At 38.2% G+C, this 25,441-nt stretch overlaps 1 protein-coding gene across 4 annotated transcripts in view; it reads left to right on the top strand.

Annotated features, from left to right (window-relative positions):
• The window catches only part of SENP1 (SUMO specific peptidase 1), a 52,139-nt gene extending 27,799 nt beyond the window's left edge, over positions 1-24,340 (top strand). For all 4 annotated transcript variants that reach the window (XM_055318880.1, XM_055318878.1, XM_055318877.1 and 1 more), the window contains exons 10-18: positions 3,731-3,769; positions 4,626-4,710; positions 4,941-5,096; positions 5,957-6,088; positions 18,161-18,364; positions 19,433-19,512; positions 20,453-20,537; positions 20,991-21,086; positions 21,995-24,340. In XM_055318880.1, coding sequence (XP_055174855.1) covers positions 3,731-3,769; positions 4,626-4,710; positions 4,941-5,096; positions 5,957-6,088; positions 18,161-18,364; positions 19,433-19,512; positions 20,453-20,537; positions 20,991-21,086; positions 21,995-22,057 — 940 coding nt within the window. In that variant the 3' untranslated portion in view covers positions 22,058-24,340. The remainder of the gene's footprint in view (positions 1-3,730; positions 3,770-4,625; positions 4,711-4,940; positions 5,097-5,956; positions 6,089-18,160; positions 18,365-19,432; positions 19,513-20,452; positions 20,538-20,990; positions 21,087-21,994) is intronic.
• The last annotated feature ends 1,101 nt before the right edge of the window (positions 24,341-25,441 follow it).

Genomic DNA, 25,441 nt, shown 5'->3' with positions numbered 1-25,441 from the left:
CTTACATTCTGGCTATACGGGGTGTAAGGAAAGAGATGGGGGACAAATAGTGAACAAATAAATATATATGTCTGGTAGTAATAAATGCTGTGGAGGAAAATAAAGCAGAGTAACATAGAGACTGGGGTTTATGTGGATGTTTATGTGGATGGTCATGGAAAGTCTGATAAGTGACATTTGAGGAGAGTCATGATAGAGGTGAAAGGAGGAGCCATATAGGAAGATGGGGCTCTTTCATGTTTTTATTACATGCTGAACTAGAATGTGATATGTACTTACTTATGTTCATAGTCAGTGTTCCTTTAGCCTGGTATGTACCCCCTACCTCAACTTGTCTATCTAAAGAAGCAGGAGTCTTTTTCTTATCTTTGAAGTCTCAATTCAAGTATGATCTTCTATATAATACTTCTACATGAAACTTTTTGCTCTGTAATTCAGTAGATTTACTTAGATTGCAATTTCTTTGCCATTGCTGTTTCTGTGACCTTAGCAATTCTATTGTTGGAATAATAGTATCAGTTTTTCATTGAGGAAGTTAGAAATAATGAAATGTTCTTGTTCATTTCAGCTTGTGTACTTCTTTGCAGCTCTCCTATATGTCCTGAATTTTAGATATTTAAAGAAAAATTCTCTTTTATAGTTTCTCAAGGAGATTTTGTAGTATGGAGTTCTTACTCTTTTTTTTTTTTTTAAGATTTTATTTATTTATTCATGAGAGACACACAGAAAGGCAGAGACCCAGGCAGAGGGAGAAGCAGGCTTCATGCAGGGAGCCCGACGTGGGACTCGATCCCAGGTCTCCAGGATCATGCCCTGGGCTAAAGGCAGCGCTAAACCGCTGAGCCACCCAGGCTGCCCTGGAGTTCTTACTCTTTATAAATTTTTTTTCTTGAGTCAGACCTAGATTCTGCTCTCGTCCAGGCATCATGTAACTTCAGACAAGTTACTTTTCTGAAGCTTAGTTTCCTTATCAATGAAAATGCCAATATTAATACCTTAGTATTTACTGTGGAGGTTAAAATACACGAAAAACACTTATAAAAGTGTTTTCACATGTACTACGCAAAAGTAGGTATTCCCTCTTGGGAAAAAGTCGATTTCATGTAAAGAGTGCTTTTAGTTCTTTATGGTTTTTTACTCAGCGTGCCTTTCCTTTATGGAAGATTTCTCATAGTGACGCCTGAAGAATGAGGTGGAGGGAAAAATGGTCTGTTGGGTAAGGCTGATTGAATAATGCTGTTTATCGAAGTTGGAGCCCCCCTCTCCCAAGGCTTGATTTATTGGCTCTTTATTCTTAATCTCCCACCACTGCCTCTTGGTTAAGTTCTAGCAGGGAAGATCTGCCCTTATTATTTCCCAGAATATGCCATGTCGTTTCCTGTGTTTGTACTGTTATACATGCTGATTCTAACTCTTGAAATTTCCTTTCTGTCCTTGTCTACTTCTTAAATTATTGTTTTGCTTTACAGAATCTGACTTGGGTGTTGTTTTTTTTTCTCAAGACGTTTCTCTGACTTCTCTAGATACCATTAGCCTTTTCCTCTAGTACTTCTATCCCTATATCTTGTTCATTACTAATACCTTTGCACTGATCACCTAGTGTTGATCATAATGCCTGGCAGATGATGGGTACTTAGTAAATAAAACATGCATTTTCTTGAAATCCTGAAATGCTCTCTTGAGTAGCTCAGGTACTCATCATCTCCCTGTTGGTTTAAGGCTTTGGTTTATTGAAAGGTGCATTGCAAGAGTAGAAAGCACAGTCTTTGGAATTGGATGCATATAGTTTCTAATTCTGACTTCCAAGAAAGATTATCCTCTGAACCTCAATTTCCTTTGCTCTATACTATGAGTAATAATTCCTTATTAAATATTCTGTTGAGTATAACTAGTATGAGAATTATCATGAGGCTAAACTACTATAAAACCTCTAGAGCAGAATTTCACACAGCACTGAGCAGGTGCTCATAAGTTGTTTTAGTTATTACTGTGTGCTTCAATCATATGAAAAATAATGTATGATCTCTTTGAAAAGCCAAAGATTTTGCTTTCTCCCCTTGCATTTCACTTTCCTAAGCCAGCAAATACCTTGATCCATTGAAGAGAAGTACTTTTCCCTTAAATTATTCATTTATTCAATAAGGAGTGAGTACCTGCTGTGTACTAGGCACTATTCTTGGGGCAGAGGGTACGGTAGTAAATACGAAACACAAAAATTCCTATCATTAAGTTTATGGTCTAATAAAAGAAGATAAATTTCAATAGCATGATCTAATACCATTAAATTCTGGGGAATTCTTGTCACTTCTTTATATTGTGCAGTAAATGTGTTTTCATGTTCACTTGTTTTTAGTATCACACACTAAGCCCCTCACAGTGCTACCACTGATCTTTGTGGCTTTTTATCATTGTTACATCAGTATTCACTGTGCCAAGGGTGTAGGCTGCTTATCGTATGTTTTCCCCTTATTAACCTCAGTGACAGTGTGGAGGCAATAGAATAGCATGTTCATTGTTAAATCCCAGCCTAAGGATGACTGGCAATACTGATTCTCAAAAGATAGGCTAAGGAGAGAGGGATAGTCTGTCTGTCTGTCTCTCTCTCTCTTTTAAAGATTTTATTTATTTATTCATGAGAGACACAGAGAGAGGCAGAGACACAGGTCGAGGAAGAAGCAGGCTCCCTACCAGGAGCCCGATATGGAACTCCATCCCAGATCCTGGGATCCCGCCCTGGGCCAAAGGCAGACACCCAACTGCTGAGCCACCCAGGCGTCCCAGGAATAGTCTCTTGAGTCCTTTCCTTCACTAGGACAGACTGTAGCAATTGAAGAACTGAATGGGACTCTGATTTCCATATTTTACAAATCTGAAACTAAGACCCATGGAAATGAAGTGACTTGTTCAAAGTCACAACGTGAATCAGGGACCACTCTGGGAAATCCAGGTTTCTTAACTCCCAATTTGATGCTTTGCTCTGTTTACTTGTTCTGTGTATCTAAAAGTTTTCTTTGGAAAAGTATTGACTCTTCTGTTTGTTTCTGTGGGAGATTCCTCAGTTAGGGATTGGCGAGGAGATGAGGACATTTGAGAAGAGCTAGAGGCTCTACGAGAGAGAACATGCCTGTAACGCTTCTGCTAAGCATTATTCATTTGGATTGTCAGCAAGAGCTGCATTGATTGGATTTGGTCGCTCATCTTTAGAGTGGACTTGTATTGCTGATTTTCCACTGTGATGCATTGGCTCACTAGCAATTTGATATCGACTCTTGTGTCGGTGGGGATTTTCAGTGTTCAGTATGATTTGGTTGAATATATTTTGATTCAAGTAGACTGACAAGAAGTCGTCCAAGATTTGACTAAATCATTAATAAGTCTGTCAGCCTGAACCATTTGGGAGGAGTAATGTTATAGCTTACCATATTATCTTGACAAGTGATGTACTCCTCCGCGTCATACTGGTCTCTTCATGCAGGTAAAGAGCTATGCTACAGTTAATTTCTCTGCTGAACTTTGAGTCATCTTTTAAACTAGTATATACACAAATGACTCATACTTATATTCTTTTAGTTCCCAGTTGCCATTGTTTTATGTAATTTAGGACCTTTTATTTACTGCATACATAAAAGCATTCTTGTAAATTGTTTAAATGGTAAATTTTCTTGGTGAAAATATTTGAATTTTCTTAGAAGCCTCCTGTTCATTTGTCATTTTCTTCCCCCACCCATAGTCCTACTTTTTTCCAGGCAGAGCTGTGGATCAAAGAATTGTAAGTTGTTATTTTTTGGCATCATTTTTCCTTCTCCATCACTTCCTTTCCAGTTAGAAGTAGTCAGCCGATCATCCTACCTATATTTAATCAGCAAATATTCCCTATTTAATATGTAGTTATATAACAACTTTTAAGTTATTGGGTTTTTAGAGTTCTATTGGGGTTAGAACATTTCTGTGCTCAGGTTTATTAAATATATAACAACTGCTGAAACTAAATTGAGTTGGAAAACTTTCAAAGTTAGGTTACATAGAAGGGAAAATAAATGCCACAATTTTCACAATGACCAAACTAATTTATTAAATAATTCACATTTCTGGAATTTGCAAAATTACTGAAAGTTTTTAGTCTCCAGTTTCAGTAACTCACTTTGAGTTATCCAAATCCCTGGTCTTGTTCATTTTTTAGAGAAAAAAAATTAACTCATATTTTAATTTTGGATTATAAATACTTGAATTAAAACCTCAGTGATATATTATTTGCTCTTTGAGATTCAGTCTCATTTTTGGGTTTCTAGAATGAAGCTTCAGTTTCTCCATAATCTTAGAGGCATGCTTTTAAAAAAAAAAAAAGGACTACACATTTACAAATATCCACAAAAGTCACCTGTTCAGATTTAGCAGTAAATTAATGATTTTCATCATTTCAATAAAATTAGGATAATTTTAATAATACCATGTGGTTTCTCTCAAAATATCAGTGTAGTGATAGAATTAGCGATATTTTAATATTTCTCTTAAAATATCAGTGTAGTGTAAGGATTTTTAGACTTTATATTCAATGCTCATTGTGCAATGTGCATGATACTAAGACAGTGGTCTGCTTTTGTGTCATGTTCCTTTTCATTTCCTAGAACTAGTGTTTATGATTCTCGAGCACGGGAGAGATTGCGCCAGATTGAAGAGCAGAAAGCACTGGCATTGCAGCTTCAAAATCAGGTAACAAAAAATTGAGGATAAGATTGTAAATAAATAGCATATCCAAGTTGAAACTAATTTGGAAGATTACCTGGATTTGGGATCAAAGCAATTATAATTGCAAGATGTTATGGTGGCATAGCATTATATGATTAGTGTATATCCTTGATCTCTCCAGCTAGTCCTACTCAGTGTATGTAGACAAGGAGTAGTTTTCTTTATCCCACTTACTCTAAAGTTCTGTTTTGCAGAGATTGCAGGAACAGGAACATTCAGTACATGATTCAGTAGAACTGCATCTTCGTGTACCTCTTGAAAAGGAGATCCCTGTCACAATCACCCAAGAAACAGAAAAGAAAGGTCATAAGTTAACTGATAGTGAAGATGAATTTCCTGAAATCACAGAGGTAAATTACATACTACAGATTCTTGTGCTAGCAAGTGTGTTTAGAAAAAATACTTTGAATGAACTTCAACCACAGAAATAACAGAACACCTGGCATTTAAATTGTATTCCTCTTATTAGAGGATTATTGAAAATTGAAGAAAGACTTATGGGTGGCTTTTCACAGCTTTAGTGAAAAAAACATTAAATAAATTTATGTTTCATTTTATGTACATTTTTACTTTTAACGTATGTGTTTGACATCCAATAGTAAGTTGAGACTTAGTATTTTTTAAGTAATATAAAATCAGTATAAAAATTTGGAAAATATATGAAAGTCTAAGTATATTGTAAGATAATCTGTTCTGTAATCTGTTCTTCTGTTTGTAAAACTATCATATAGCTGGTAAGTATAACACATTTATTAGAGTTGTGGTGGATTCCATAATTTACCTTTAAAAAGCCCAAATTTTTTTAGGAAAAAGTGTCTGAAAGATACTACCTTTATCCCCTTACTACCTTTTGGAAAAAGGTTTCCTTTTTGGAAAAAAGTTCTATTTATTAGGAAATCCTGTGGACCAAAGATATGAAATATAATTAGGTCTTTTTTGTGAACTTAGAAAATTTGATAGCAGAAGGTTATTTCAGACTTAGGAATAAAAGAAAGAAAGGTCTGAAATGTACTGCTGATAAGGGAGGACAAGATGGGATGAAAAGAAGTGACCCAGGAGATTACTGGAAGGAATAGAAATCAAACCAAAATGTTAGAAGTAAACAGTTGATTACTGATAAATATAGTCTGGGGATTATATGGGACTTGGTGAGAAATCTAATGTGTCTTAGCCATGTATGCTTCATCTCTGGCACCTCTTGGTTCCCTAGGAAATGGAGAAAGAAATAAAGAATGTATTTCGTAATGGGAATCAGGATGAAGTTCTGAGTGAAGCATTCCGCTTGACCATTACACGCAAAGATATTCAAACTCTAAACCATCTGAACTGGCTCAATGATGAGGTAATCTTGTACTTTTTTATATTCAAACAGTAAGTGAACATTAAATGGAAAGTAAATCAAGCATTATCTCAATGTTTCTCGAAGTATGGTCCTCAGATGGCCTACACAGAATCAGCTCTCCTAGGTTTGTCCGTTCTCCTGAGTGAGTATGAGGCAGTGTGGTAGAGATACACTTTTTTTTTTTTTGATACACATTTTAAACAAGTACCTCAGTTGATATTTTTTTATGTACCTTTGAGTCTAAGAATTGATGATTTACCTTTCTCTGTTTGGAAGATTTAGACACTGAGGGAGAGGACATTCACTCTCACTCTCTTTAAGGCACCTACCCTGCAGTTCACATTGTTTAAGCAAATATTTAATAACTTTCACTATGTTATAGCATGAAGGAGTACTTTGGGATTTCCATCAGAGCTTCCATTTCTACTTCCTTTTTCATCTGTACTTGTTCCAGTTCACGTAGGTTATGAGAGATAAGCTTTCTAAAGTAGCCTAGTTATACATGATATTTTTTTAAACTGACACTGAAAAAGCTATATTATTAAGTATTTGATGTACTGGGTTGAAAGAAAGCTATGGCCCTCAGCTCTTGCTAATAATTTTTTATTTATTTTATTTATTCATGAGAGATGCAGAGAGAGAGAAAGGCAGAGACCTAGGCAGAGGGAGAAGCAGGCTCCATGCAGGGAACCTAACATGGGACTTGATCCTGGGACCCTGGGATCATGCCCTGAGCCAAAGGCAGACACTCAACCACTGAGCCACCCAGGCATTCCTCCTGCTGATAATTTTAAGTAGATTAATTACACTACAGTCTTTAATCTGTCCCCATTCTTAAACTTGTAAGAGCCTGTTTTATTTTAGAAGAATATTTTTCACTTCAAAAGAAGAGAATGAGGTTGGGTTTTTTTCTCTAAGTACCTGCTTCCTTCCTTAGGCCCAGTAGAAGCATCCCTGCCTGATATTTTGGGTGTACTCAAAACTTTACAGCCATGGAAGATTTTGAGATACTCTATATAGTAAGCACCAGATATTCTAGATATCTATAATCTGATTTTGTAAGCTCAGGCTCCTCCAAATAATAACTCACCAACATCTATTGAGCATTTACATTATGTTGGACACTACTGTGTTTATGTGTTCTATTCAGATAATAGTCACCATAAACCTTAGAGGTATATACCGTAGTTTTATCCATTTCTATTTTATAGATAAACAAAGCATGGAAAGATTAAGAAACTTGGAAGGTTACATGCCTAGTAAATCAGAGCTAGGATTTAGACCCAAGCAATAGGTCTTATGTATTATATTGTACTGCCTCAGAATCCTAAATTGGATCCTGTCTTAGGATTAGATGTATAGAATTTGAGAGCCATATGCCATGCCCAGCATGTTTTTTTTTTTTCTGGGGGCAGCTGGATTAGTCCCATTCTCTTTGCCACTGATAGGTTTCTAAAATATAGATTTCAGAAGTTAATCACTCCCTGAGAAATATCTTTGACAAAGAGTGGTAAGGAAGGTATGTTTGATACTGTCTTGTGTTAGGGGAAAGCATCCTTGCTTCTTTTGGTTCAGAAGAGTGATATTTGAACATTGGATCAAATAACAGGAAAAAAAAGAGTTCAGCCAGATTAAAGAGCAAAATAGAAATCAAGGACAGTTCAAAGTATCCATCAATTAAATGTTTTTGATGTGAAGACATTGATTTGTGGTTTCTTGCTGTCTTGTGCCTCTCACTGCTAAATGGAAAGGAGTCAGTTATTCTACAGGCATTGTAACCCATTTGTTGTAGATTATGCAAAGCCTCCTAGAGGGCAGCAGTGAGTAGGATATGAGCTGAGTCGGTGCTGTTTACCATGGCAGTTAATTCGGTGAGATCCCTTACAGAGGCAGCATTCATCAGGACATGTTTTCCATTCCTTCGGCCCATCAAAGGTTGGATTTTTAGCAAGCAAAGTTAGTGGAAATTACATTATTTAGAAAAGTCAAGGAGAAGGAAATATTCCTTGTCTACTTTATCTCTACCACACCTACCCATAACTTTTGTAGAGAGTGCTTACTTGTCTTCTGAGTTTAGAATGTTAACCTTGAAAGCAGGTACCAATTCACATGTCCATGATGATGATAACTATTTTGAAAAGCACCATTTTCAAAGTACTGTACTTCTCAGGCTTTCAAAGTTATTGTCCTTGAGAAGCTAACATTCTGATGAGGAATTAGTAGATATCTCTAAGTATTAATATTCATTTAAAAATACATAATTCTTTTTTTTGTTAAGAACTCTGAGTCTTCTTTTGCAAGTAATTCGTGCTCTCTAGAATCCTGTTCTTCCCTCAAATAAATATTTTCATTAATAACCATTTCTTTTCTTTCTATATCTCCTGTCAGTTTTATAAGCTATTGTAAGTCCTTCTCCAAAATAAGGTAATTGGCATATTATTCTTACCATTTTATAGGCAATGGAAGTGTCTGGAAGTGGAAGTGAAACAGATGCGAATAATTTATAAGGAAAATAAAATCCAGAAGTCTTATATTTGGAATATGTGGAGAAAGCAGTTAGGCTCCTCTTTCTCTGGTCTTGTTCCTAAAAGAAGAGTAGGCTACATTGCTTATTTACAAAATAGGCTTTCAAACATTTTTTATGAATGGATTTAGGTATAGATGAATAGTTAAATTCTGTATAGCGTCAAAGGACTAATGATTGGTTGATAGGACTGACATTTTTAACTCACTGTAAGAAAATGAAACTTCTCAGAAATGGAATATGGGGATTGGTTATCTTTGTCAATACAAAAGGAGCTGGAAGGCTGATGACACCAGGGACATATAGATGGGGATTTCCCTACTGGGTCTGGTGATAAGTTATTAATAGAAATATCTAATTAAAGGAAGGAGGTCAGGATTAAAGAGGAGGAATTCGTTGCAAAAGTGGATTGAAAAATCACAATCAAGAAACAAGGGAATATTTTTAAATGGATATCAACACTAAAAATTATTTGTTGATTCCTGGCAATTGCATTAGATAACCTCTGTGATCCAATAGCTTGATGACTCTGTTTTATGGCCTGATGATTCTACTTTTTAGAGGGCCTAAATGTTATTATAAGGCATCAGATAAATTTAAAGATACATGGAAATTTTTTAGGCATATAAGTAAATGGATCTGACTTCTGCTTCTGGTCATGATAGAATGAAATGGATCAGGTTTACCCTTTCAGCCTAACTAGAAAATGAAATAAAACATGAAACAATTTTTGGACAATAGATAACAGAGATCCCTGAGATAAGGAAAATGAAAAAGATGAGCTGATGATTTCTCCCACCTCACTAGTGTGGTCTGTTGAGTGTGGAGAGCTAGTAGAATCTGGCAGTGCCTGACAGTCTTGCTCAGTGGAGGAGACATAGCTCAGAGTTCAGGATGGTGAAAGTGGGCCAAGATTTGTGAAGTAAAATACTGAAGGGAAGGTTGCTGTGCAAAGAAATCATCAGATATGTACAGAGGCCCGCCTCAAATCTTTGGCTGAGCCCTGATCTATATGTAGAAAGGAAGAAACCACAGAGGCTGGGTAAAGAACCAGAAAGAAGGAATCAGAAAAAGCTTAGAGGTAACAGGTGGTTAGAATAGTTCATATTCCAACTAGTTAGAGTGGAAAAATCATGAGGCATTGAATAGTGGCCTCTAAAGGATATTACCTCAGAAGTGGGTCCAAACTGGTCCTAGAATAAAGGCCACTCTGGACCTGTGGTAGCAAAGTTAAATACAAAAAAAAAAAATTTTTTTTAAATACAAATTTTGAAAGCTTGAAACTGATCCAAGTGACTTTATCCAAGTAGCTATATCCCAGAACAAAAGCCCAATGATATTTAAAGAAATACAAACATATTCTAGTAATAACAAAACCCAATAACATGAAATCACAGTGTCCAGCATCCATTCAAAAATTATGCAAGGTGGAAGGAAAATGCAACTTATTACGAGGGAAAAACAGTTTCTAGAAATACCCCGAAATGACAAAAATGACAGAACTAGCATAGACTGGAAGGATATTAAAACAGATATTATAAACACACTCCATATGTTCAGGAGTTTAGAGGAAAATTGACATGATGATGAGAAAAATGGAAGTTGTAAAAGAAGACCCAAACTGAACTTCTAAGGGATGAAAAATATAGTATCTGAAATAAAAAAATACATGAAAACACATGGGATTAACACATGTAGATTGGACACTACAGAAGAAAAAAAAAACAGTGAAATAGAAGATATAGTAATAGGAACCATCCAAATGAAAGAAAAAAAGCTGAAGAAAGAGGAGTATATATGAGCTGAGGAACAGTATCAGGCGTTCTGAGTATGTAATTAGAGTCTCAGAAGGAAAGAGGAGATGAGATGTAGGTGGTATCAGAAAAAAATTTTTTTGAATAAATAATGGTAGATTTTCCTAATTTGGAAACTTAATGCTGACAGATCCAAGAAATTCAGCATACCCCAAGTAGAAGAGACACCACACTAAAAAATACAATAACCGAGTTGCTGAAAATCAGTGATAAAGAAAAATAATAATAAAAGCAACCAGAGGAAAAGAGACATATTATGTACTAGAGGAATACATAATGTGTTTCTGACAGAAATACATATAGGCCAAAAGACAGTATAGCTACATTTTTAAGGTACTGAAGAAAAAAAAAATCTTGTCAACTTATATTCTATATGCAGCCAATATATCTTTCAAAAAACTTTTTTCAGACAGATTCTGAGAGAATGGATCACCAGCAGACCTGTATTAAAAAAAAAATATTGAAGGATATTTTTTACACAATATAACAGTGGAAATTTCAATCTACACAAAGGAATGAGCAGTAGAAATGCTCTCATTTTTTAATATCTCTAAGACAGTTGACTAGTTAAAACAAATGTATTGTGGGGTCTATAATGTAAAATATGACAGTCAATACAAAAGAAGGGGAAAGTGGAAGTACATATGACTCTAAGATTCTTACAGAGTACATGAAGTGACATAATGTTATATGAAGATAGACTATCATAAGGTAAAGACCTATATTATAAACCCTGGAGCAACCACTGAAAAACAAAAATACAAACCAAAGAGGTATAGTTAATAAGCAAATAATGAGGATAAAATGGAAAAAAAATACTCCAAAGGAGGGCTTGAAAAGAAGAAAGAAAATGCAAAGAACAGATGGGACAAATAGAAAAAAAGAGCATGATGGTAGATTTAAACCCATTGGTATCAATAATCACATTAAATGTAAATGATCTATCCCAGTACGCCTGATACAAATGTAACATGAGGCACATATGTAATTTTAAATTTTCTAGTAGTCACATTAAGTAAAAACAAACAAAAAATGGTAAAATTAATTTTAAAAACTTTTTAATTTATTTATTAGAGCATGAGGGGAGAAGCAGACTCCCCACTGAGCAGGGAGCTCCACTTGGGGCTCGATCCCAGTACCCTGAGATCATAACCTGAGCTGAAGGCAGATGCTTAACTGACTGAGCCACCCAGGGTCCCCAGTGGAATTAATTTTAATGACATATTTTACTTAACATGGGATGCCTGGGTGGCTCAACGGTTGGGCATCTGCCTGTGTCTCTGCCCCTCTCTCTCTCTCTGTATCTCATGAATACATAAATAAATAAAATCTTAAAAATATATATATATTTTTTACTTAACACAATATATATAAAATATGTCATTTTGGCATTTAATATTAAAATTTTATTAGAGATATGTTACCTTTTCTTTAAAATATAGTACCCATTTTATACTTACAGCATATTTATACTTATAGCACAGTTTGGATTAGTCATATTTTAAGTGCTCAATAGTCACATTCAACTAGTGGCTACCATATTGGACAGTGTAGATTAAACATCCAGGTAAAAGGCACAGCTTGTCAGATTGGGTAAGAAAACATCTGTCTACAAGAAATCCATTTTATTTATTTATTTATTTATTTAGAAATTTCCTGGATTTTTTTTTTTTTTTTTTTAGTAATCTCTACACCCAACATGGAGCTCAAACTTAAGACCCTGAGATCAAGAGTTGCATGTTCTTCTGACTGAGGCAGCTTGGCTCCCAAGAAACCCATTTTATTTAAGATTTTATTTACTATTTGAGAGTGAGAGTGAGAGCCACAAGCAGGGGAGTAGCAGAGAGAGAGGGGGAGAAGTAGGGAGCTGAATAGGGAGCCCAATGTGAGGCTTTATCCCAAGACCTTGGAATCATGACTTGACCTGAAGGCAGAGGCTTCACTGAGCCACCCAGGTACCCCAAGAAACCCATTTTAAATGTGAAGACACAATCACAAGTAGGTTAAAAGTAAAAGGATAGAAAAAATATTCCATGTAAAAACTAATCAAGAGAAAGAAGTAACTATATTAATATCATACCAAGTAGATTTCAAAGCAAAGAATATTACCAGTGACAGACATTTTGAAAGGGATAAGTTCAAAAGGACTTAATCTAAGAGAAGTTCAAAATATCTGAAGCAAAACTTACAGAACTGAAAGAAGAAATAGATAAGTTTATAATTATCGTTGGGGATTTCAGCACTTCTCTCAACAATCAGTAGGAGAAACAGAAAATCATCAAGGATGTAGAAAGCCAGAATAGGTAGATGGATACCATCTACCCAAATGCTTGTGGGCAAGAAATACTTTGTCCTTTACACAGCACTAAATGTCCTTTCTCCCATCCCATGTGGAGAAACAGGATGATGCTGCACTTCTGGTCTCTTCATTTTCCCTCCAAGATTCTTTCCTTCCTGTCATCCCGTACTACTAATTTATGTGGATGAATTGGGAAAATAGCAAGCAGCCAAGTCTTTATTTCTGGTTTTATTTTGCAAACCCTTGTTAATTATTGTCAGTTGTTTCCAAAATGCAAAAGCACTAGACTGTTGGAATACTATATTTCTGACTTTTTCCCAGCTAGGGAAATGCCATAAAGAAATGACTAATAGCATATGTGGGGTGTGAGGAAATGCAGGAGGAATTAAGGTAGAATCTATATAGCATACTGACTGATGATCAAGCTAACCAGGCCAACCAGTTACCTATTTTTAAGTCTCTGAAAGGAAAGAGGTGTCTTTCAGCTGTTCTGCATCACAATAGCCTTGTGTATAAAGGATGTATTCTTACTTGATTGATAGAGGGGACTTAGGAAGTAAGACTTAAAAGGACGGGTGGGTGGCTCAGCCTGCCTTGGGCCCAGGGCGTGATCCTGGGGTCCCAGAATCAAGTCCCACATCGGGCTCCCTGCATGGAGCCTGCTTCTCCCTCTGCCTGTTGTCTCTGCTTCTCTCTCTCTGTGTCTCTCATGAATAAATAAATAAAAATCTTAAAAAAAAAAAAAAAAAGAAATAAGTAAGACTTAATAAGGGATATACCAAGGTCATCTGATTTTTATTGTGGAATCAGCATCTGAAATTAGAGCATGTAACTCTTTGTCTAGCATTCTTTCATAACAAAAGTGGAAATGGGGAATTAATTGGTGGTGATCAGAGCTTTCTGGTTGTTTCCAAGGAGCCCTTAAATTTAATTTAAATTTAAGTAATGCTCAATAAAGAGAGAAAATGGCTTGTAGAACATTAAGCCCAACTAGACAAGCCTAACACAAGGAATAGGTTTTCCTTAGGAAATAAGGAGGGGAAAAACTAGAGAAAATGAGATAAATTAGTTAAGTGAATATGATGTGTCTGCCATATGCAGTGCACTCTTAACGTGTAGAATAAAATGATCAGAATGGAAATTTTAGTGTTTCAACAAATTTTAGTGTTTCAACACTGATAGATTCCACATCATTATAGTCAAAGTGTTTCTTAATAGAACGAGTCCTTTTGATAAACCAGGGATTTATGCAAGGTCACAGAGAGAAGAGTCATTACGGTTGTCACAACTCCATAAAAATAGGTGTTGCCTGCCTGTCTTTGTCTAAAACTTTAGCATTGGTTCTAATCATTTGTTACTTGGATTTGCATATGAGAAAAATCCTGGGTATATGTTCACAGTGAGGGATGCAATGCACAGAGCTTACCTAAAGTCTACTTTGTATATTAATTAGGTTAGATCTTAGGAGTGAATGATCGTCTGACTCATAGTATTTAAGTGTTACTGCATGGCTGGTCTTTTGGGCATTGTGGTCGACAAGGCTAGATTTAATTTAAACAACCAAACAGGGAGGTCAAGGTGAAAATGTAGAGAAGTAAAACAGGAAAAAGCTTTTTTTCCCCTTAAAACTTGTCTTAGTCTCTACTTAGGACCAGTGTTAACACCCAAAACTTTCAGAATGTTTTTTTTTTTTTTAATTTTTTTTAAATTTTTCCTGAGCCAATTAGAAAGGTTCAGTGGGACCTGAGTGGCTCAGTCAGTTAAGTGTCTGATTCTTGGTTTTGGCTCAGGTCCAGATCTCAGGGTCCTGAGTTCCAATGGTGTCAGGTTCTATGCTCAGCAGGGAGTCTGTGGAAGATTCTTTCCCTCTGAGCTTCCCCCAAGTGGGACTTGTGCACACACTCTCTCTCATATAAAATAAACCTTAAAAAAAAAAAAAAAGGTTCAGAGTGTAAAGTTGGAAAGGGTTAAAAGTTAAGATTTTACTGTTAGTGAGATGTTTTCCTTCTAAATGGGTGAGAAAACAATAGTTTGGCAGGTCTACTGGGTGAGAAGGAAGATACAAATAGCAATGGTCATTTATGTCATTGTGGTAACATACAGGAAAAGGATTGAGTCTTTAGTTTAAAAACATTGTAGGCTTTTCTTTTAAAGAGAAGCTTTTCCAACTTCAGCCTGGCAGCTCTTCAAATAAAATCACAAAGGAACAAGACACTATAAACAACAGTCCTACCCCCCAAAAAGCACTGCATAGACAAGCAGGCGCTCATGACCAAGGCTGTGAAGGCAGCAGGAAGGGCAGATCCTGAGGCACTGGAGCTACAGCAAGCAAACAGACAAGTATGGGTCCCCAAAAGAGGGACAGGTAGACCAACACTGGCAGTTGTCCCCAGATGCTGGTATATTGGCAAGACAAACAGCACAGGGCTGATTGACCACTTTTAGCCCCCTATTTGTTTTGTTTGTTTGTTTATTTTTTTAAAGATTTTATTTTTTTATTTATTCATGAGAGGCACACAGAGAGAAAGAGAGGCAGAGACACAGGCAGAGGGAGAAGGAGGTTCCATGCAGGGAGCCCAACGTGGGACTCGATCCCGGGTCTCCAGGATCACACCCTGTGCCGAAGGCAGCACCAAACTGCTGAGTCACCAAGGCTGCCCTTAGCACCCTATTTGAAGGGGAATTTGAGATCTCTTGGGAACTAAGAGAGTCTTACATGCAGAAAGGCTCTCCCCGTGGTGGGGAGAGGGACCCTTGTCTTCACAAAATATAAGCAAATGCTCTATCACTGCTTCTCTTTGATCTTACGCACTGTGATCCCTTCTCTCATTTCTTTTTCCTTCATCTTCAACCCTCCTCTGTGAGTTGACATGTAGGATTCTTTTTGTTCTCTAACTACTAGCTTGTTTTTTTGGTAGAACTGTGTCTTGGCCAAACTATGGCAATTTTCCTCATTTGGACAGAATAATAGCTGCAAAACGGAGGAAACTGGGATCTCAGTTCTGCCTCAGATGTCAGATTATACATCAGCTGATGAGGAGAACATTGAGGCCACCAAGCTCTCTCCTACTGGGATACAAGGGAAATGAAAAAGAGCCCAGATCACTCCTTAAAGCTGACTAACAAGCTGACTTTGGAGGTGGCCATTTCCCTTGCAGTGGAGAAACCTTGGTTGGAGGTAGAACTAAAGCCATGGAAGAGGGATTTCTCAAAGAAAATAGACAATGTATATCCTAATCATTAGGTCTCTTACTACTTAAGCTGGTTTGGTCTTTAGCTTTATAATCCATGCTCTCAAAATAAAAATGTAAGAATAAGAAGCCAAACAACCTGGCTGTGTAAATTTAACTTCGTTGGCTTCTGGAACTCTTTCCTCCTAAAAAAAAAAAAAAAAAAAAAAAGGAAAATTATGGATAGCATGATACTCATTTATGTCATTCTTTTTTACTTCAGGTTAATGATCCCAAAGGTGATACCCTTCTGATGGGCACCTAAAGGAGATACATTTCCATGGCTTTCATGTGTTAGATTGTCCTTATCTTTTTGCCTGATTCTTTGCACATTCTGCTTGAGTCCATATTGCTTTTTACAGTATATGACTTGTTTGCCCCATGGAAGGTTTGGCTTACAGTGACTGATGGGTCATCTACCTCTTCACCTCGCCCTTGGATTGAAGGGCTTATTAGCCTCATAACATGACTAATATTGTGGGATGAGTAGAATACCAGAGGAATCAATTCCTTCTTGCTGGTTTTCCCTCACTAGAGAATGTAGTTTTATAGCCTAGAAATCTCTGCTTTGTTGGGCAGGTCTTCTACATTCCTGGCTGCCTATCACAAGCCTAGAATTGTCTTTTGGCACCATTATCCTTGGGGACAGAATTAGATTGTAAACCTCAGTTTGAGAAATCTGTGATCCTAATTAGGTTTTGATTCATGATCATTATTTAAAATAACTGAGCTCCAGGTATCTGTTGGGCATCACACTAGGCAGAGGATCAGCCATGACCCAAGTCCAGAGGGTTGGGCCTGTTGCTCAGTCTTCAGAGATGAAGGCAGAACAGTGTCTTTCTTCAGTCCTAGTCTTCCCCTCCTCCCCCCCACCCTCAGAGCTCTGCTTCATGGCAGTGTGGTTTCCCTGCGACTGCCTCGGCATCTTCATCTATAGGCCCTTTCTCTAGTCTAGACCGTGTTTCGGTGTGTTCCTGGCAGTGTTCCCTGCTGCCTACCCAGTATGTAGTTGCCTACTGTTGGGCAGTAGTTCACTGCTCTGGCATCCTAGTGTGTAAATATTTGTCAAAGGACAGGGGCGTTTTCCCATTCCCCAAAAAGCATTCTGAAAAATGTGCCTGTTTTCTTAGTCATATTTCCAAGCTGTGGATCAGTTAGCCCATTCATTCCTTGCAGTTGACAGACACTGGCCTGGCCTCAGCTGGCCACATAAAGTAGGTATGCAGTAACTTCCGGCACAGTAACTTTCAGACTTTAGTACCAGGGAGTCCTGGACCTACAGGGGCCATAGTCGACATAGTCACTATTAGAGAATATATTGTTTTGTTAATAGAAAGAATCTTGTATCTTCCATATCAAGCATTCAAATCTCTTTCAGTCATACTTGATATTGGTGACATATATGGAGTCAACAAAAATGAGGAAGCAACCATATAGATTCTGGAGGAAAACTTGACTCTTCATGTTTGTGACTGGATTTTCATGTCTCATGTAATGTAGGTTTTTATACAACATCCATGTCTGCCTCTGTAAAGATGACAATGTTGAGCTACTGTCAGTTGAGAGGTGTTTTTTTCAGTATAGTTGATGGTTTATCCTGTCACTCAATTCTACTTGAAACCAGAGCCGTTCGCCTCTACAAGCCAACTTATTAGGCTGAAAAGGCAGTCTTTAGTCATGGAACAGTTTTCTGTCTGTGCAAAACCAGGTGACTCACACAAAGGATTGAACTATTGGTCTTTGCTGTATTACACTAAACTGAGCTCAGGATTTATTTAAGTTGCTCACCCATTCCCAGTAGATTAAAGTACCTCTAATGTGTCTCATCAACTGCTTGGTTCCTTCCTTTCCTTTTAAGTGTTTTCTTCTAGCATTCCTTCCTCCTCCTTCTCATTTTTGGATCCAATCCTCAGTCTTCTACAGATCTGACCAGCATGCCCCATATGGATCCTCAACCCCATAAGATATCTGTAGATCTGTACATCTACATCTCTATATCAGTTTTTTCTGTTTTCACTGTTTATAAGCCCCTCAACCTTCCAGAATTTGATGCAGGGACATGAGGCTTTGGGGTGTTGAAGTCTCAATTGATTAAGAAACAATAACGTATGCTCTGCAACACAGCAACTGCTTTTCCTTCACACAACACAACTATTTTATTAGGGACTGAGTATCTATTTTAATACATTTAATTTCTTCCCACAGATCATCAATTTCTACATGAATATGTTGATGGAGCGAAGTAAAGAGAAGGGATTGCCAAGTGTGCATGCATTTAATACCTTTTTCTTCACTAAGTTAAAAACAGCCGGTTATCAGGCAGTGAAACGTTGGACAAAGAAAGTGGATGTATTTTCTGTTGACATTCTTTTGGTGCCCATTCACCTGGGAGTGCACTGGTGTCTTGCTGTGAGTACCTCTCTTACTTTCAATCAAATTTAAAAGAAATCTACGTAATTAGTAGAATATATAGAGGAGTGAGTTTGTAATTCGACATTTTCACTGGGTGATTGTGAGAAAGAATAGTAAAACATTGGCTAAAAATTGGATAGATCAGTGAACTTCCTGTCAAGAGTGGGAGATACTTAGACTTTGAAGAAAGTTGTGGAATTTCCTTTTCTGGAAATATTTAAAAGGGAGTTGTAAGTCTAAACAGTCTCAAGAAAAGGCATGGGGAGAAAAAGTGACTTCTTAGTGATACTGCCAACTCAGATTCTGTGACTTATTTTCTGCCTAATTATGATTTGCCTTGCATACTTGGTAATTTAATATTTTTATGACTCTTTGAGAACATACATACATTCATTTAATACCTTAATAAAAATATAAAAGTTATCTCACAGCCTATTTTGAATTATATTTGAAAAGCATAAAGCCAGGGTGCCTGGGTGGCTTGTCAGTTAAGCATCCATCTGCCTTTGGCTCAGGTCATGATCTCAGGGTCCTGGGATCAAGCCTTGATCGACTCCCTGCTGAGCAGGGAGTCTGCTGTTCCCTTTGCCCCTCCCCCTGCTCATGCTCCCCGCTCCCTTCCTCTCTCCCTCCCTATCTCAAATAAATAAATAAAACCTAAAAAAGAAAAGCATAAAGCCAAAGAGAAAACTTCCACAGAAAGAAGCAAAACCCTGAATATTTTATCATCTTTCTGAAACCCTGTGGCAATGATCTCATTCATCTTATAGTCTCTAAAGAGTGTGTGTGTCTTCACTGTTGTCCACATGGCAGATGGAGAACCTAAATACTAGAAAAAAAGATTTCAGGGCCGTTAATGAGGCCACTCATTACTATTTACATAGTGCTATGTAAATAGCCCCCTTGTTCTTTCCTCTGCAGTTTAAGCATGGTATAGTGCAAAGTATCAATCAAACTTGTCATGGTGCTGTAGGAAATCTGGCAGAAAGTTTCAAATTCCAGGGAAGCATAAGCTGAGAAACTATTTTTCTTATTTTATGAATACACAGATATTTTTATTTCCAGGTTGTGGACTTCCGAAAGAAGAATATTACCTATTATGACTCTATGGGTGGGATAAACAATGAAGCCTGCAGGATCCTCCTGTAAGTAGGGAGTTGAGAACAAAAGAATTTGGTGTTGGGTGTATGTTGTATTTTTCCAGCTGTTGAAGTCATTTCTTTGATGCCTTCCATGGAATAATTAAGATTAATAAAGGAAATCTTCATATTGAGTAAGAATGGATATATTATGTATGAGTAAGTAAAATTTAATAATAATACCAAAAAAAAAAATACCCTCATGGGCACAACTATTGTCCCAGGGCACTAAAAATAATGAATGAGTCAATATATACCTATAGATATAGTAACTAGTTAGAAATTATCTAATCCAACCTCCTAATTTTTCAGATGAAGAAACCAAGACCCACAGAGGTGACTTTGATATGCTCAGGTCCTACTAGTTAGTGGCTCAACTGGAAACCAGAATGCAAATCTCTTTATACCTGTTTCTCTTTCCAAAATACCTATTCCTCACTGTACCACTGTACCACTCTGGTGGCCAGGAGGAGGTAGGTTCCAGAATGGTGAACAGTTTGCACTTAAGAAGAGTGCTCTGTATGAGGTATGCACTCATCAAATTGTAATTTGGATTGAATTTTCACACAGGAGAGTCAAGACTATAAATAGTGAATAACTGCCTTGATATTGGTAGGGAAACCTTCTTCCATGAGACTGAGTTCTAAAGGACCATATAAACCAAGGAAAAGAATCAAAACTCATTCCTTAGGAGGAACAGTAGGTAGAAGGAATCTGGGTGTCAGAGGCAGAGGTCCTGTTTCTCTTGGGTTGACAGGGTGGGCATGAATTATGGGAGCTTCAGGGGTGGCTTAGCAGTCCAGAGACTCTCTGTCCAACATTGTGTACTGTTTTCCTCAGAAGTATAGACAAAAACCCTTCCTAAGAGATTGTTAACCCCATTCTTAGAGTGGCAACTGACATCAGTGTTTCCATAACTCATCTGCTTCTCTCCCAATACCTTTAGGCAATACCTGAAGCAAGAAAGCATTGACAAGAAAAGGAAAGAGTTTGACACCAATGGCTGGCAGCTCTTCAGCAAGAAAAGCCAGGTAGATCTCCTCTCTTCAGGTAGAAATCTTGATATTAGGGTATTTGAAAAGGAAAGGGTTTTATTGCTTAATTCCCAGAGACCTTTTATCTTAGTGTCTAGCCTGACTTTGGCTTGGTTGTTTGGTTCCTTGGGGAAGATAGAGTAAGCTCTTTGTGGGAAATATTTGCTGATTGGCCCTTGTGGCAGGGACTTGTCTTTACATCTGTAGGTGTCATGGAAGTCTAAGATAGTCTCCCGTGTACCTGATGTGAAGATTAATATTAATAGGAAGACCTGACTGAGATGCTTATTTTTTTTTCTCTGAGCCTCCATTGTTCTGGGTGAAGGACTGAGTCACCTCTTCAAAATTCAGGGAAACCTATAATATTTATATCCTTTGGTTCTTATTTATAACCTAATAAGGAAAGAAGCTTGGAAAGATGTCACCTTTTTGCTGTTTTCAATCTTTCAGGAAATTCCACAGCAGATGAATGGAAGTGACTGTGGCATGTTTGCTTGCAAATATGCTGACTGCATTACCAAAGACAGACCGATCAACTTCACACAGGTGAGCCGAGCCTTCAGGATGGAGCCCTGTGACCACCCTGCCTCCAGGCTGCCTGGTAGATATTTTTTCCTCCAACTGCTCTGCCTAGGGAACTCTGCCTATGGCTCATAACATGATGGTTACTGTTATAAGAAAAAGACGGGTAGTGATAGGCCACATGCTGGGTTCCCTTACATCACTTGCTGTAGTCAAGGAATCCTGGTCATTAGCAGAGCCTTCTTTAACTGCCTCTTTCTCCCCCATCTCCCTCAGATCCTGTAAGAAACTGAACTGGGACTAGAGCAAGTTTTCTTCATTTTCTCTTCATTTGGTTAGCATGTTAGGTTTTAGAACAGGCCACCACTTGAATTCCTAGTGTAATTGGTCATGCTGCCCTCCTCCCCTGCCCCTCGCTTGATGCAGCTGATCAATCTTCTCTTAGTTTGTGATTGTTTATTTCTGTCCATCTGGTACTTCAGAGACCAAAGTGGATTGAGACTAGAGATTATGGCTTATATCCTTCACTTTAAATTAATAGTTTTACCAAACTTTTCCACCATAGCCCTAGGGCGGAGCTAACTCTTGCAGTTCCTATAACTCTTCCCCTAAAATGTAAGCTTTTGATTTTCAGGCCTTAGATCTCATAGCTTAAAAGTTCAACATTAGAGAACTTGATAGATACCATTCTCAAAATTCTTGGAGACATTTGGGTATAGCCTGGGGACTCCTGGTGGTGTCCAGTAAAATTTGTAAGACTGTAGTAGAGGTAGATAGTGATGGAAAAAAATTACATGTAATCAAGAATTGAGCAATTTGAAAGACCAGAAATGCAACTGAAGCTATTTTAATTGAAAACATTGAAAAGGAAAGGAGTTTTGGGTCTGGATGAAAGCAATGAAACAATTAAGGGTATCTCTGTGTCCCTACAGCAACACATGCCATACTTCCGGAAGCGGATGGTCTGGGAGATTCTCCACCGAAAGCTTTTGTGAAGATGTCTCAGTTACCCGACATTGACCTTGTGGGGGACCAGCTCTTTGTTGTCTACAGCCAGAGACCTTGGAAACAGCTGCTCCCACCCCTCTGTTCTTGTAAAGCCCTTGATCCTGGACCAGGCCCTGGCGAGATGCATTCACAAGCACATCTGCCTTTCCTTTTGTATCTCAGATACTATTTTTGCAAAGAAACTTTGGTGCTGTGAAAGGGGTGAGGGACATCCCTAAGCTGAAGAGAAAGACTGCTTTTCACTTCTTCAGTTCTGCCATCTTGTTTTCAAAGGGCTCCAGCCTCGCTCAGTCCCTAATTTGGGGGCCGAGAGAAGCTTGGACAGATTCCTGGTTTCATATAAACTCTTGTTGTTAGGCCTTACTAAGAGGTAGGAAAGGGCATGGGCAAAAAAGTAGGGATGAAAACCACCAGCATATACACGCACACATACATACACGCAGGATTTTCAAGATGTGTTGTCAGGAAAGTGACTGTAAACTTGGACTTTGGGCCACATGCATAAGTCCCTCTAGGACTTCCCTATTTATATGCCTCTTTGTGAAATCCATCTGCTTCTGTACAAGGCTGTTTTATCATTTGTAGCTTCCTCTATCCTGAGGCACAACACATGAGCCCTGGGTGGACCCCAAAGTCCCAGGCAGTCCTTTCCTTAAAGCAGGGGTTTGCATGTGCTCACAACACATGATATGGAGAAGACCCACCCAGGGAGCGGTTTAGTGGAGCAACAAAGGCACCACTTTTACTGCCGCCTACTTCTGACCAAGAAGAAGGACCTCAGTCTTTAGCATAAAATTCCAGCTTTGGATGAATGCAGGTCTAGTTTGGTCTGTGGCTAGTTTAAATATGTTTCTAACCACAGGGAATTTTATATATATATATATATATATATATATATACACACACACACACACACACACACATATATGTATATGTGTGTATATATATGTATATATATATATATATCAATCACAGGGATATGTGTTTTTTTAAAAGGCTGAATGTGTTTACCACTTTAGCCTTAGATTTATATCCATTTTCCAAATTTAGCTCTAGCACGCACAGATCCCAGCCCCTATGTGTAGGGTGTTTGTGGACTTCCTAACAATATTTTGAGGCCTGGATGAACTTTGGCTTAGGGGTAGAGGTTACAGAGGGAGGCAAGATTTTCAACTGGAAAACGGGTGGAATTTGGACTGATCAACTTGAGACTAAAAAACTGCTATTCCTTTTGTTCTTTCTAGCATCTCCCCCACCCTCTGAGCGCTCCTCAGGCTAGATAGTGAAACGATCCAATGCCAGTGTCATTTTGTACTTAAGTTCCAAAATAGGAACGTTTTATACTTTTTTCTGTATTGTAATAGGTAGTTTTGTATGAAATATTTTCTCTTCTTCCCTTGTACCCCATCCTTTCCAACATTGTGCTTTCTCTCTGGGCTTATTTGAAAATTTTACTCTGTTTTATACCAAGCTTGTTTAGTACATTTTTCTATGTTTTACCACAGGTTACAATTTGAAAAGAAAACTATTTTTTTTAAATATTCCATTGTTAACTGAATGTTACTGTTTCCACTCCAGCAACCAGATGTCCTACCTTTTTCATAACTGCCTGCCTTTTTTGGGGAAGACCACCTTTCTTTCATTCGTTTGTTCATTTCCTTCCTTCCTTCCTTCCTTCCTTCCTTCCTTCCTTCCTTCCTTCCTTCCTCCCTCCCTCCCTCCTTCCTTCCTTCCTTCCTTCCTTCCTTCCTTCCTTCCTTCCTTCCTTCCTTCCTTCCTTCCTTCCTCTGTTCCTCCCTTCCCTCCCTTCCCTCCCTCCCTTCCTTCCCTTCCTTCCTCCCCTCCTCCCTTCCTTTCTTGTGTTTTTCTATAGGAAATAAATAGCTTTCTATTTATGAGTTGCTGAGACCTTTTCACATTCTCTTTTAGAAAACTACAGTGTGCAGGCTCATTGTAGAATTCCTGCACATGGATTCTTGGTACTTAATGTATTTCAGTGACAATTTGAAAGGTGGCAGTATGGCATAGATTTGGACTATGAATCAAAAGACCTGAGTTTTTCAGATGCTCTTGCTATTGTCTGGGGGACTCAGAACAAGATAGTTGTCTGTATTTATTGTTTGTCCATTTAGATAACAACATCTGTCTTACCTTCCTCACAGACTTTTTGTATAGACCAAAGCAACAAATATTTATTGCCATGTATAACAGAAAATGAAACATGCAACAAAAGCACTTTGAAAAATATATAAGGAATTGTTGAGCCTGTCTGAACGTGGACCCCCTTTCTGACCAATGCATTTTTGTACAAGGTGAAGTTAGGATCCTGAGACCACTCTACATGGGTGGACCAAGCTGAGACAAAGGTTGTGGCCCAGGGTGGCTCAGTGGGAACCAAATATAGACTTCTGTAGCGGGCCATTTTTCCAGAGGACTAGCCAACAAAATCAGGACTAGCATCTGGAAACTTAGTTTCTCCTTCATTTAAGGGTGGGCTTTGATGACTGGGGAGGGGATAAGGAGGTTCCTGCATTCCAGTGCCAAGGGCATGCTATGAATATTTTAGTTTAACTGCTTTAAACTAAAGCCTATTGCTTTCCTTTTCTCCTGTCTTTCCTCCTTCCCTGTGTTCAGTGCTCATAATCACCCACCTCCCTTTAAAAAGGGACACTTGAGGGATGATTAACTCTATCTAGATACAGAGCCTTCAACAGGAACCACAGCCCCACCAATCACTCCTGGACCCTGTACAGAGAAAATCAGAACATTTGAAAATACATGGTTCAAGGCATGGAGGTTAGTTCTGTCCCATTTGTTGCTGGGGACCGACTGTTGCTCCTGGGTGTTTGGGGTTGGATGTAAGAGTACTTTCAACTCCCTCTCTCCCTCATGGAGGCATTGTGTGAAGTGACTCCTCTCTATATATATGAGGTGCTTCATACTTCCTGTGGCTTCAGCTCTTCTTTAGCTCTTATAATTGTGCCAGCATTTTCTACCCACTTCCCACTGCAATGTTAGCCCCAAGTTTTAGTGTCCTGTAGCAGAAACAGGTGTTCTGAAAAAGCACTGCCAGCAACCCCATCCCATAGTCTGTCTATCACCACCTGGTTTTACATGGCTTATAAAAGGCTTAAGAGGGAGAGGATTCACTTGAGAGCCCCCGTTTTTTTAATGTTTCAGCCTCTGGTCCTGTGCCATCCCTCCAGCTCTCAGATACATCTTGCCAGAGTAAGAGAGACAGACGATTGACCCTTGGACTTTGTCTTCTACCTTGCTCCACCTGGATGGGCCAGGGTGAGGTGGAATATGGATACTCAAGCCCTGTCGATGACTCAGACAGGCTACATGCTGAACTCCTGGGAAAGTTACCA

The sequence above is a fragment of the Nyctereutes procyonoides genome, unplaced genomic scaffold (genome assembly GCF_905146905.1).
Source record: "Nyctereutes procyonoides isolate TBG_1078 unplaced genomic scaffold, NYPRO_anot_genome, whole genome shotgun sequence".
NCBI classification, from domain to species: domain Eukaryota; kingdom Metazoa; phylum Chordata; class Mammalia; order Carnivora; family Canidae; genus Nyctereutes; species Nyctereutes procyonoides.
Note: the sequence above shows the minus strand (reverse complement) of the source record. Positions and strands in the feature narration are given on the sequence as shown.